This window comes from Scyliorhinus torazame, chromosome 19 (assembly GCF_047496885.1).
Source record: "Scyliorhinus torazame isolate Kashiwa2021f chromosome 19, sScyTor2.1, whole genome shotgun sequence".
NCBI classification, from domain to species: Eukaryota; Metazoa; Chordata; class Chondrichthyes; order Carcharhiniformes; family Scyliorhinidae; genus Scyliorhinus; species Scyliorhinus torazame.
Genome location: NC_092725.1, coordinates 55,457,459 through 55,470,949, shown reverse-complemented (window position 1 = coordinate 55,470,949; position 13,491 = coordinate 55,457,459). Strand labels below are relative to the sequence as shown.

Here is a 13,491-nt window from a genome sequence, read left to right as displayed (position 1 = left end):
TACTAAACCGAGTACAGGCAGATAATCTTGCACTCAATTGAATCATTTTCTTTTAAAACATTTAAAATAAATGAAGCAAGCGATGACGAATTCACTAATTGTCTGAGCATTGTAAAACCTTTGTGATCATCTTCCTTGCTGATGTATCACTACTATTGCAATTACCAAGGTTTACCGTTGTCACACAACATAGACAAAACAAATGATAAAATACTGTAAATGAAAAATAAAATAACTTAAATGCTGTGTGCCTAAGAACAATTCAGATACTCCTCTCACTACAGTATTACATTTTTCCACATCATCCCATTATAATGAAACAATCATTAAGTGGAGCAGATCTCAAACAGATAATGAAAACTGGTGGGAAATTGAGGCACTGCATGTGGTCCCTTTTTGCTCCTTTGCACTTTTAAATTACAATCAAATTCTCAGCTCGTGCACACTTCACATTAACCCATTTCAGGAATGGGGCACTCAAAAGAACAGCTCAGCAGCCTTGCCTACAACCAATGTCCTCCTGACCCCAGACCTGCAGCCAAAGGATCGGTTGTAGGTGATCTATCAGCACAACCCAGGGGATAGGAGAGAGCCCCCAGGCCAGCAGTCCAGACTTCCATTTGCTCCCCCAAAGGGCATAATCCTTCCCTAAGCACCGGGGCAAAACTCTTCACAATGTTAAACCTGTATTAAGTCATCCCTTAGCTTTCTCCCCTCTCGTTACCCCCGGTATTTTTGAATAGTAACCATTTCTCAACCTCAACAATAATCCGGGTGAATCTATACTGGACATGGTGCATACACAGGTTAGATGTCCTTTCGATGATGCGCTGAAAACAGCAGTCAGTTTGTACCCTCAACTGTGGACTAACCAATGTTTTTGCGTAATTACTAGTGTACTCTGTGCAACTATTAATTAACAAAACCTAGAATATTGCTGCCCTTTTTCATGACTTTATCTCGGGTGCTCAACCTCGCGTGAGCACCTTGTGTTGCAATTTGCAGCAGGTTCCTGAAATGCAGCGAAGAAACACACTGGTTATTTGCCTGACCAAAGGATTTGCTTACCCAAGAAAACAATCTGTGTCATTCATCCACTGATTAATAAACTGCGATGTGATAGGCTCCGCACTGTGTGAAAAGCAAATGTTTTCCAAGGTATTCACAAGTAGCATGGGGCTGTAGTAAAGGGCCACAATGGCCACTTGAAGACACATGGTCCGCAGTTCACTTGTTTTAACTCCACGGGTTAGTCGCTCCAGGACTGCTTCAACAAACAATGGAATACACTAATGAGACAGAGAAAACATTCTTTGTTTAGAATTTTCAGGTGTACGTGAGCTGCCGCTTTTCTATATTTAAAAACAAAAAAAAAATCAACAGATTTCATCCCTTCGATTCTGCGCTGACTGTTCAATAACTTAAAAATCCTTCTGGTTCACCGATGTCCTTTAAACAAGGACATCTGCAGACCTTATCTGGTCTGGTCTGCATGTGGCTCCAGATCCACAGCAATATGGTTGACTCTCAAATGCCCTCTGAAATAGAGGACAGTCTGGGATGGGCAGTAAATGCTGGCCCAGCCAGCCACGCTCACACCCCGTAAAAATTATTTTAAAAAATTGCGCCCTTTATACGTAAGCCTTGACCGAGTTGAACTACTACTTTCCCAGCTCAAGTATATCCTAAGCCAATATGTGCACACACTTTACAGCATGTAATCACTCAATGGTGATCAGGACTTGGCTATGATGCAGTCATAGCTGAATAGCTTGCCAATGCTCACTCAATGGGTTACAACATGAACAGCCACAGTCAAAGTACCTAGGAGTTACTTTCTTGGACCACTGCAGGCCATGTGGTGTTGTTAGGACGAGAGCGTTAGGATTTTGTGAAGTCAAGATGGAGCTGGCTTTCAGGGGGGACTTGCAGGTGGCAGTCTTCGATGCATCAACTGCCCTTGTCCTTCTAGGTGGCCGAGATCATGGGTTTGGAAGGTGCGGTTGAAGGAGCCTTGGCGAGTTGCTGCAGTGCATCTTGTAGAACAGTCATTTTCAAACTCAAGAGTCGCGACCAGCAGTTGGGTCGCAGGCAGGTGTCAGGAGGGTCGCGTGGGAACTAGTGCCCAACCATTTCACAGGCCCAGAGCCCAGCGGGGAAGATTGCCTCCTCCTGACGTCAGCACAATGACCCAGGAGCAGATTTTTTTTTTTTTTTAATTGATTGAGTCTTCCTGCCTCGAACGTAAAAATCGATGGAGTCTTCCTGCCTGGAGTGGTGGCAGAGAGCAGGTCATTGTTCTGGGCTGAAGAGAGATTCCTCCATTTTGTTAGCAGCAAGCAAGCAACAAGACTGAAGAATTTAAAATGGATTGTTTCATAATAAGGAAGAGGGGGGGGGGGGAAAGAGAGCTGCTCAGGAAAATCCACAGCAGGACAAAGCTGTGGTGTTGTGAGGTGCTCAGGAGAATCCACAGCAAGTCAAAGCAGGGCCTCTGGTAAACAGCCCATTAAGAAGAAGCCGAAATCAGGAATAAAGCAGTATAGAGATGATTTTAAGGCAGTGTTAATCAAACTTTTTTGCCTGGAACCCATTTTTACCAACTGGCCATCCTTCGTGACACACGCTGGCGGTTCATCGCGATCCTAGCCGCCCGAACTTCACGCCCCACCATTTTTACTTACCTTTAATGTGACAGGTGAGCGTGCTTAGTTCTTACGATCTCACTATTTTGTCATTCAATGTTATATTTCTGCTAAGGACTTCAGCTGATGATTTAAGTTCTCACTTCATCCATTGGAAAAAATCAAGAGGTTTTTCAAATGCCTTTAAACTTTCATTTGCCAGTACTTTTCTGTTTATATCCCACATGGGCTTTGCATCATGATTTGCATTGACACAATTAATAAAGCCATACCGTACAAAATCATCTTTATACTGCTTTGTTTTTGATTTCAGTACTGTCATGATCAGATGCATCTCCGACAGGTAGATTGATGAGGGCATAGTCAAGAAGATTTATCACTGTACTGCCACCTCTGGTGGGTTTGTCCTGCTGCTGGGACAGGGCATACTCAACAATGGTGATGCTGGTACCTTGGACATTTCTGTAAGTTATCATTCTGAGAGTATGGCAATGTCATGTTGTTACTTGATTAGCGTGTGGGACAGTTCTACTAATTTTGACACAAGCCGTCAGATGTTGGCAAGGAGAAACTCACAGGCCCATTTACTTGAACTCACTAGACTCTTGAAAGAATCAGCTTAGCCACACGAGGGTCTTACACATACGTCATCGAACATTTGAGAAGGGGAAGAAACGGGAGTTTGGAGCCTCAGGAGCGACAATCCTGGAGCGAAAGTCCTGGGAACAAGCATCGCAGAAGAAGACCCCGAGTCAGGGACTCAGAGGTCAGTGAAATACCCGCAGAGAAGGGCCTGATCAGTTAGAGATATTTGAGTTTTCGGTGATTTGAGTAACTTTAAATAGTATATGGAGTTAAAGATTTAAGTGACATTCACTGATTAAAGAGTCTATTTATCGAGTTTGAAGTCTGTGAGACATATTAGTACAAATAAAGTGTCTTTAAGTGAATACGATAAGTCTTGTGTAGTTTGTGTATCGTGTCACTTGTGAACCCTCGCGGAGTAGAGGGGTAACACCAACCACAAACCATGCTTGTTCATTTTAACTTTTAATACCAACAGCGAGAAAAATCCAAATTTCCCTGTTCTGCCAGTTACCAATCTTCTTGACTGGCTGAAAGGGTGGTGGGAGCAGATACAAATGAACTTTCACCAAGAACTGGATAAGTACTCAAAATGGTGTACATGGCTATTGGAGAAGTACTCAGAAGTGGGATTAACTGGCTAGCTCTTTCAAAGAGCAGGTCCAGGCATGATTGGCTGAACATTCTCACCATGTCACGGATGGTGTGTAGTGCAGTGAGGCTCACCTGATGTGCGTAAGAAGTTTATTAAAAAAAACTCAGGAATTAAATGAATACTTATTTCATTGCATAAATGGAGGATTACTTCAATAACTAATGACTAGTTGCAGTGGTGAGACTTGTGCATTGGTGAAAATCATTTTCCAACTGATGGGCTCTCAAAGGTTTCAATGCAGCACAATTTATATGTCACAGGGTCAAGCTTGCAAGATTTTGGCCTACAAATGGAGGAGGAAGAATGAGGATCTTAACCCCCAAAAAAGGCATAACCAGACCACAACTCTAAACTTTCTTCGGAATAGTCTATTTACAGGAATTTTCCAGAAAACATTGAGAACTGTATAATAGCGCAAGATATGTGGAGCACAGAATGCCACACCGAAAGCCACAATTAGCTTGCTAACCCGCAGGAAATGTAAATCTAGCCTTGAATCTGGCGGAGTTAACAAGCGCACGGTACTTTCAGACAGCACGGGATCCCACAGTTACAAGAGGAAACAGGTTAAGCTTTATTCAAGCCAGCAGGCAGGACCTATTGTACTAACAACATGAGTCAGGACATTTGAGAGTACATTACGACAGCTGGATCCAACACTGTACAAAACTGAGGTCCCGGGGTTGCTCCTTTGCAATACTGAATGCTGTGAGTGCGTGGGGAAGAGGATTAGCTTGGGTACAAATGAACTGCTAAAATTACAACTGCCAAAACAAAAACTAAAATGGTTCGTTGGTCATTCAGTTGGTGGGAGCTGGAGATTCTACATATTAGCCACAAAATTCTGCTGAGCAAACTAATCCAACACTTCCGAGTGAGCTGCCCATTCAGCATGCTGCACAGAGAATATGCTGACCTCGTGCTGAGCAAACCCACGGATTAATTAATCATCTCCATAATTTATGGGAGGATCGATTACAGTCAGAAACAGTTGATCGAGCCTATGCAATACAATGGCTGGCCTCCTATGACCTCCTGCCTTTGCTGTGGAAATTGAAGCTAAAGATGTTATCCCGAGGTACATGCATGTGGAGTCCATCCATTACCTGGTCAATGCCCTTCCCTTGACATTGAAGAATGATCACCTCAAGCAGTTTTGCAGCATGGCACTCTGCATCTTCCCCTGCATCCCCCGTCAGGACCTAAGAATACATCACACAGTTACTGGTTTGCTGAATGCAAGGCCAGAGATTCATTTGGTAACAGCGACTTAAAAGACCAAATAAACACAGCCACTTGATTTCAAATCCATAAAAAAATATAGATCCGGTGACTGCATAGTCAGTGACGAAACAAAGTGAAGACTCAGGCACCTTCTGTAAAATAAATAACCCTTTGAGATAACACCTTTAGCACTTACTAAAAACTGCAACACTCTTTATTAAGATCATTCATAGAATCATTGATGAACAGCACAGGGGGTCAGTTGACCCAATCTGTTTTTTTCCAACTCTGCAGGAGCAATTTGCCAAGTCCCACTCTCCTGCCTTTTCCCTCCAATTCTTTCTTCTTCAAGTAACATTACACCATTCCTTTTTGAAGGCATTGACTGAGTTTAACTCCACCACAAAGTCAGGCAGTGCATTCCTCGCCCACACTTCACCATACTCCTCTAGCCCACACCGACACCCCCGGCCAGACCCCATCATACTGATCTAACCCCCACCCCACATCCCATCATACTCCTCAAACCCCCACTGACACCCCCGGCCAGACCCCATCATACTGATCTAACCCCCCCCCCCCACATCCCACCATACTTCTCTAACCTCCACTGACCCCCCCCCCACACCCCACCATATTCCTCGAACCACCTCCTCCTCCTCCTCCTCCTCCTCCCCCCCCCCCCCCCCCCCCCCCCCCCAATACACCTCTAACCTCACCGTCCCCCGGTCACACCCAAACATACTCTTCTAACCCCTCTGACCCTTGCCAACAGCCCACCATGCTCCTCTAATCCCACCTAAACCCCCCCCCCCCTGCCCCCGGCCACACCCCACCATACTCCTCTAACCCCACTGATCCCCGCCCACATCCCATCAGGCGCCTCTAACCCCACTGACCCCCACACCCCATCATGCTCCTCCAATTCTGGCCTCTTTTGAATCACTAATTGGAATTAGAAAATGTGTTATTGCAGCTGTTGTTTTTCCAAATGGGACACTGAGCCAAGGACCCCATGTTCTGATAAGTTTAAAAGTTCCATGGCACTTTGCAGTGAAGCTCTCCTGGTGTACTGAGCAACATCAGTTCCTTAGCCAATACCACTAAAGCAGATTCACTGATCATTCATCTCATTATTGTACGCGTGGCCCTGATGTAAACAAACTGTCTAAATCTATTCCTGCATTACAGTAGTGACTAAACTTGCAAATAATTTATTGGTAGGATGATGAGGATGTGAAAGGGGCTACAGAAATGCAGAGTCTATCATTCCTTAGCAACCACCTTAAGAATTTACCTTTTTACACAAATTGTAAATAATCTCAACGTTTTTAGGATTAGACAGAAACGCATCTGTGTCCACAGTCACATAATTGTGCAAAAGAGGCATCATATCTGAAAGACAAAATAATAGAATTTCTCTGGTTTAAGCATTTTACATTAACAACCAATCTATACACTCACTCACTCAATAATTATAAAATAGTTTCAATGCAGAAGGAGGCCATTCAGGCGTCATGTTTGTGCCAGCTCTCTTGGGAGAGCAATTCAGTTAATTCCCCTGACATTTCTCTATAACCCTCATGCAATAATTTTCTCTTTATGAGATGTCTTGAAATCATGAAAGCTGCTATATAAATGCTAAAAGAACATTTCAGGATGCTTCCGAGGTAGCGGAAAGGAAGATAGATGTTGAGAAGGCTCACCAACAGCTTGGTCGAAGAGGTGAGCGTTTGTAAGATCAGAGGGAACCAGTTAGGGGAGGTCCTCCAAAGACAGGACTGAGACATTCTGAAAAAGCTGAAGCCCGCCATCACTGGTGGGCTGAGGGTGTCAGCAAGCACATGAAGCCAGTGTCAATTTCCTCCTTGCACTGTAGTGTTACCCATTGTCTTCTGTTCTCCTGAGTTCTTATCAGGATATGTTCAAGTCCCTGGTGAACTGCAGGGTTCCTTCGCCAAAGAGCAATTCAATTGAATTTTGCCTGTAATGCCACTATGGTCAAACCAAAAAAAGAATTTGGTACTCTAAATGTTTTTTTTTTTTAAAAAGGTAAATATATATATGGTCTGAACCTTTTTATATTCATGGCATAAAAATTTCTTCATTCAAACTGAAATACATCTCGCACTGATCTTTTTACTGTTAGGATTGCACAATCTTTTAGCAACAATTTCAAATTTGGGCAAATGGAAAGGGCTGAACACCATGTGAAATTCACCATGTATTATTTGATTGGCTGTTGTTACTGGTCATACTGTGGAACCACCAAACACATCAACATTACTAATGGCAGATTGATGCGGAGTTCAATGAAACCCTCTTCTAGGATATCCTTCTTATAACTCACTTCCATTCAGTTGGAGAGTCACTTTTCTTTGACATGTTAATGCCACCAATCCAGATGAGTTTCCCATGGTCTTTATCAAACCCTGTACGAAGCTCAATACAGCTTAAACAAGCAACATTATATTTCTGACACCCAACTTAGTTTGTCAACAAGACTTTTAGAGCAACGATAATCATAGAATTTACAGTGCAGAAGGAGGCCATTAAGCCCATCGAGCCTGCACCGGCCCTTTGAAAGAACACCATACTTAAACCCCATGCCTCCACCCTATCCCCCTTATCCAGTAACCCCACCTAAACTGCTTACCTAGAATTAAACATGGTTACAGCACGAGAAGCTGCCAATTGGCCGGTCACATAGAACATACAGTGCAGAAGGGGGCCATTCGGCCCATCGAGTCTGCACCAACCCACTTAAGCCCTCACTTCCACCCTATCCCCGTAACCCAATAACCCCTCCTAACCTTTTCAGACACTCAGGGCAATTTATCATGGCCAGTCCACCTAACCTGCACGTCTTTGGACTGTGGGAGGAAACCGGAGCACCCGGAGGAAACCCACACAGGCACGGGGAGAACGTGCAGACTCCGCGCTGTGAAACCACAGTGCTATCCACTGTGCTACCGTGCCGCCCTAACGTCTGTGTTATTAGCTTATGTCTACTTTCACATTTAAATAAGCACTCTAAGGAAAGTGGGTTGGGACTAACACGCAAGAGGATTTCAATCTGCTTAAAAACATAGGACAACCAAATGGATTTGGTCAAGGTTAGCAGCGTGGGATTACCAAGAATCCGAATCCTCCATCGTACGGATTTTACTTTGTTGGGTGCTTCTACCAAAGATAAATTATATATTTGAAGTGAAACCTTTCATTGCAACATGCAAGATTTTTTTAAAAAGTATCCAAAGGAATAACCGTGAATACCTGTGAAATATTCAAAGCAGTCTTGCTGAAGGACTTCATACAGAACACCAAGAAGTTGCCACATATTAGGAGATATTACTTGGCAAGTTAAGCTGTATGCTAGGGACAAAACCTCTTCGTAGAATTCTGGAGCAGGAAGAAAGTAGGGATTATTGTTTAAGAAATCTCACACAAAGGAAGAATTATTACATGTTAATTTAACTGCTGATATATTAATTCAATATCACACTAAAAATACAGCAAGATTACCAGCTATTGTATTGGAACAGTAAGGTACTACAAAAGGAATTTCATTAGCAGTCCAACAATCACGTCACACTGAGGTATCGGATAAGCATAAAATATTGAGGAATGACAAAAAAGTATTATATATTCAAATTAATATTGTCAGCCATAGCTCAGTGACAGCACTCTTGTCTCACACCGGATCACATAATTTAGACCGACACGCAGTGCAGTATGTAGGGAGTGCTGCATTATCTGAGGCGCCGTCTTCCAGATATGATGTTAAACAAAGATCCCATCTGCTCTCGCAGGAGGTTGCAAAAGATCTCATGACATTATTTCAAAGAGCAGGGGAGTTTTCCCAATATCTTGGCCATTATTTATCCCTCAAGCAACATACACTAAAAACAGATCCTCTGATTATTTATCTCTACACTTCCTGTGGGATCAATGACAAATGATTTGTTGTGTTTTCCTACATTATAACAGTTGCAATACTTCAATGAGAGGTTATTTGGCCGCAAAATACTTTGGGCATCCTGAGGCTGCGATGGCTCTATATGAATGCCGCAAGTCCCCGTTTTCAGTTGTTCCTCTTTAACGTCAGTCAGTTAAGTGTTGAGAGTTTTGTTTTATAATTGTTTCATGTCAGGTCTGACGTAGGAGTGTGAGACCCAATTGACACAATTTTGGAGTGTCTCTGTTGCTCCCTCTCACCACCGACCCTCTTAAGTTGCGGCCTCTGCCACACTCCAACCCTCTCTTTTGCTGCCAACCATCCAGCTTGTGGTTAACCCCTGCATGTCATAGCGGTCCTTCCTGGCTGTTGACACTCATCTCCAAAACCCTCACGCACAGCAATGGGAAATGGCAAGGCGGGGAGAGCAGGAGGTTCAGAGGAAGGAAGGGTCCACAGCAACCAAGTGGGCCAGTGGGCCATACGTGTGGTGAGTGGAAGGTTTGGCAAGCAAGGAGAGTCAGTGAGCCGGTGTTACGTAAATGTTAGTATGTTAATTCTATATTTTTAAATTTATTTTATTTCAAAAGTTATTGCATTTACCAATGCAGGAATTTAGCAATTGGGGCGGCACACGGTGGCACAGTGGTTAGCACTTCTGCCTTAATGCCAGGGACCCAGGTTCAATTCTGGCCTTAGGTGACTGTCTTTGTGCAGTTTGCACGTTTTCCCCCTGTCTGCATAGGTTTCCTCTGGGTGCTCCAGTTTCCTCCAACATCCCAAAGATATGCCCGTTAGGTGGGGGTACAGGGAAAGGGCGAGGGTGTGGTCCTAGGTAGGTTGCTCTTTCATAGGTTCATTGCAGACCCGATGGACCGAATGGCCTCCTTCTGCACTGGAGGAAGTTTCTGGTTCTAAAGTGTTTCAGCTGACAGGGTATAAAGGTTTTAATTTTTTTTCTGATGAGGAAGGTCCTACAGAACTTAAATAAGGCTTTTCCATTGGCTTTCAAGGAAAATTTGATTCAACTGAAGTTGCTTCACTCAAAAGTTGCACTTTTCAGGAAAACAACTGCACTTTATGCCAGGATTTACAGTAATAATAATAATAATTTTTTTTGTCAAAAGTATGAAGTTACTGTGAAAAGCCCCAAGTCGCCACATTCCGGCGCCTGTTCGGGTAAACTGGTGCAGGAATTAAACCTGCGCTGCTGGCCTTGTTCTGCATTACAAACCAGATGTCTAGCCCACTGAGCTAAACCAGCCCATTGGTGCAAGTCCTTTCTTAAATATTCTGTTAGATTTTTGTCTGCTGATAATTAAAAACTGCTAACATTTGTATAACCTTATCAGGGTCCAATTGCTCTTCCAATAATAAAAGTTCAAACAAGTGTTATGACTGTACCTATTACGTGTTTCTGAAGTACTAGTCCAATGACCTGCAAACAGATGCCCTCGAGCTGCAGTGTAATCTGGAGGATGGGGTGGAAACGGAGGAGGAAAAAGATGTGTGTACTGTTACTCTGGAATAAACAGGTAACAATCTAGATGAGCAAGCAATAGAAAGGATCCATTTACTCAATATAGCTGCCAGAGATTTAACCTTCTTTTATGTCTATTTGAAGGATCAGCAAATCTTCAAAAATAGGGACCAAATTTCTCAACATTCAAGGTTTAATGAAGCAGGTGGCTTTAGCATCAAGCCTTAGATGGGCGCTTTAAAATAGAAAAAAAACAAAGTTATGTTCTGGTTTCCTCTGCCACTGAATAGTATAGCACCTAGTTGCAGTACCAAAATATCAAATCTTTTGTACCACCAAGCAATAATTAACTGATGAAAAACCTCCTGGAATGTCATAAGGACCAAGCAAGCAATTTAATGTTACGTTGAGCAATAAAGGCTGAGCAAAGCAAATGCAGTGAAAAGAAGTTCATGAAAACAGGGGGAAAAAATAAATTGTTCAATGTCATTAAGTCACAAGAAAAGTTAGGGATGAGGAAAAGCCATTTGACCTTTCAAACCTCCTCATTCAATAAAACACTGAAGGGTTTTTCCTTTTAACTTTAGATTTCTTTCTGCATTTTGAGGAGGTCCTTTCTGCCACATGCTTCTGTCACGCAATTACAATTGGGCTGATGTGGACCATCAGGAGGTTTGTGCTTTTTGTTATCTTGCCAACTGGCTAAGAATGTTTTACTACATTAAAGGAAGGAGAGAAACCCAAATTGCTGCTGGCCAATACCGCCCTGCAAATGTAGTGTAATGTGCCAAGTAAGTGAAGCGAGGTGAAAGGGTTGGGAGCTGTGGGGTCAAAGTTGAGGAAGTGACAGAAGATGGTTTGGCACGAAAGACAAATAAAGAGAATTGATAACAGAAAGACATCTGCTGCAGAGTATAATAAAACCGTGCATTGAACCCAATCGCACTTTTGTCTTGAAGGCAATCTGACAGACTGGTAATGTTTTTAAAATTGCTTTTATTTGGCCACTGAGCAGTCACTGGTTTGTTGTGTGAAGAAACAAGAACTGTTTTTTAAGAGACAACCTCTGATTCGGAACGCTTGATCACCAGGCAGTGAAAAACACCCAAATCTTATCCCTTCTGGGAATAAAGCAGGCTGCTGGACTTGACTGTTTCCTTCCAAATAGAATTTCATTTAGTGAAGCATAACTTTCCGCAAAGTTTGCACCTATAAACCTCAAGTCTACCTGCTGCTTGTGTAATTGCACACATTTTGATTCCCACATTAAGCCTAATCCCATTTTCTCACTCTTTTCTTTCCTTGTCCACGTCACACTTTCATCTTCAACATTCTCCTCCTCAGAGATTTCCATTATTTTCCTATGGTGTCGACTTCTGTATTACTGTGCAAAATTACTGAGCTATCAAATTCCTCCCCTGCTCAATCATTTCTCCTCCCCACCAAAAAATGTCCACCTGCTCCAAGCAAGAACACTGTCCACCATTTTCTCTACATACAATAAATGTACAAGTTACAAAGCCAATGGCTGCATCTCTTTCTTCCATCACTCAAATTACATTCACGTTATTGTCACAACATAATGAACCGCACCATCTAGACAGTAAATGATTTCAGCCAAATAAAATGGCCACTGACCTCCTTGTGAGCCTCCACCACAGTCAAGATGGTGTCTATTGTGTTCAGGATACCCATAGCCATCACAGTCTTATCTTCTATCTCTTCATACGCGTCACTTTGGAGGACTTTGCTGAAAGTCATGGCCTGAGAAGGAAAACAAAAACCTCGTATTTACATTCACACACTTTTGTCTGGAAGCCTGCAAGCACCAAAATAATTTCACAAAAGATTAAATCTGCACACACAATTCACAAAAATGATTAATGACAGGTAAGAGGGAGCGCTAATGGCAGCAATATCCAAAGCTTTAGGAAATCAGTGCAAACTCAGTAGTCTGTGGGTCTCACTTTCAGATGGCACCGGGTCTGAACATGGTTGCTGCCCTTAATCATCATTCCAGTTATCCACTAGTTACAATAGAACAAAAAATATAATCATGAGTACTGATACCGGTATAAGATTGTAAAATGAAGTATAGGCACTGTGCAACCGTGCCACCCTTGTCTAATTAGGTTCTGTCTTTAGACATCTTAGAATGTTAAAGACACTATTATAAAAGCAAACTGCTACTTGCTTAATCCTACTACTGGCAAATAGGAAAACAATTTCAGACCCAGTTTGAGCTATTGTGTGCTGGCAGTGCGGTACGGCAGTTACAACGCTCCAGGGACACGTTCTATGATTATGGGGAGAAGGCCACTCGGCTTCTGGCTCACCAACTCAAACGGCAGACAGACTCCCGGGAGATTAACTGGGGCAGCAACCTAATTTCTGCCCCTCCCCAGGTTAATACGGTTTTGAAATCCTTTTACCGCAATCTTTATAGATTGGAGCCCCCTGACGATAAATCAATCCTGCCCGACTTTCTGGATGGTCCACCATCACAACGGTTGAGGTGGATCTGAGCAATGAGTTGGAATCCCTGCTGTGCCCAGATGAGATTTTGTAATGTATTAGGGCTGGTAGTCTGGCAAGGCCCCGGTCCGGATGGCTTTCCGATTGAATTCTCCAAGACGTGCTTGGACATGTTTAATGATTTCCCATCTCAGGGATCTCTGCCTCCGACCCTCACTCAAGCTTCCATTTCCTGGCTTCTTAAGAAAGACCTGACAAGTGTGGTTCGTACCACCCGATATCGCTCTTGAAGGCAGACGACAAGCTACACGCTAGGATGTTGGCATTGTGGTTGGAGATTTGCCTTCCATCCAAGATATAATTTCAGAGGATCAAACAAGCTTTATGAAGGGCCAACAGTTGTCAGGCAATATACCATGCCTGTTAAATGTAATCCTTTCGTGCTCCCCAGCATCCGAGCCGGAGGTGA

At 43.1% G+C, this 13,491-nt stretch overlaps 1 protein-coding gene across 3 annotated transcripts in view; it reads right to left on the bottom strand.

Moving 5' to 3' along the window:
* ipo8 (importin 8) overlaps nt 1–13,491 on the bottom strand; it is a 122,279-nt gene that overhangs the window by 16,154 nt on the left and 92,634 nt on the right. For all 3 annotated transcript variants that reach the window (XM_072484306.1, XM_072484308.1, XM_072484309.1), the window contains 6 exons: nt 12,186–12,311; nt 10,472–10,538; nt 8,386–8,511; nt 6,407–6,504; nt 4,992–5,087; nt 1,069–1,289 (listed from right to left, as the gene is read on the bottom strand). In XM_072484306.1, coding sequence (XP_072340407.1) covers nt 1,069–1,289; nt 4,992–5,087; nt 6,407–6,504; nt 8,386–8,511; nt 10,472–10,538; nt 12,186–12,311 — 734 coding nt within the window. The remainder of the gene's footprint in view (nt 1–1,068; nt 1,290–4,991; nt 5,088–6,406; nt 6,505–8,385; nt 8,512–10,471; nt 10,539–12,185; nt 12,312–13,491) is intronic.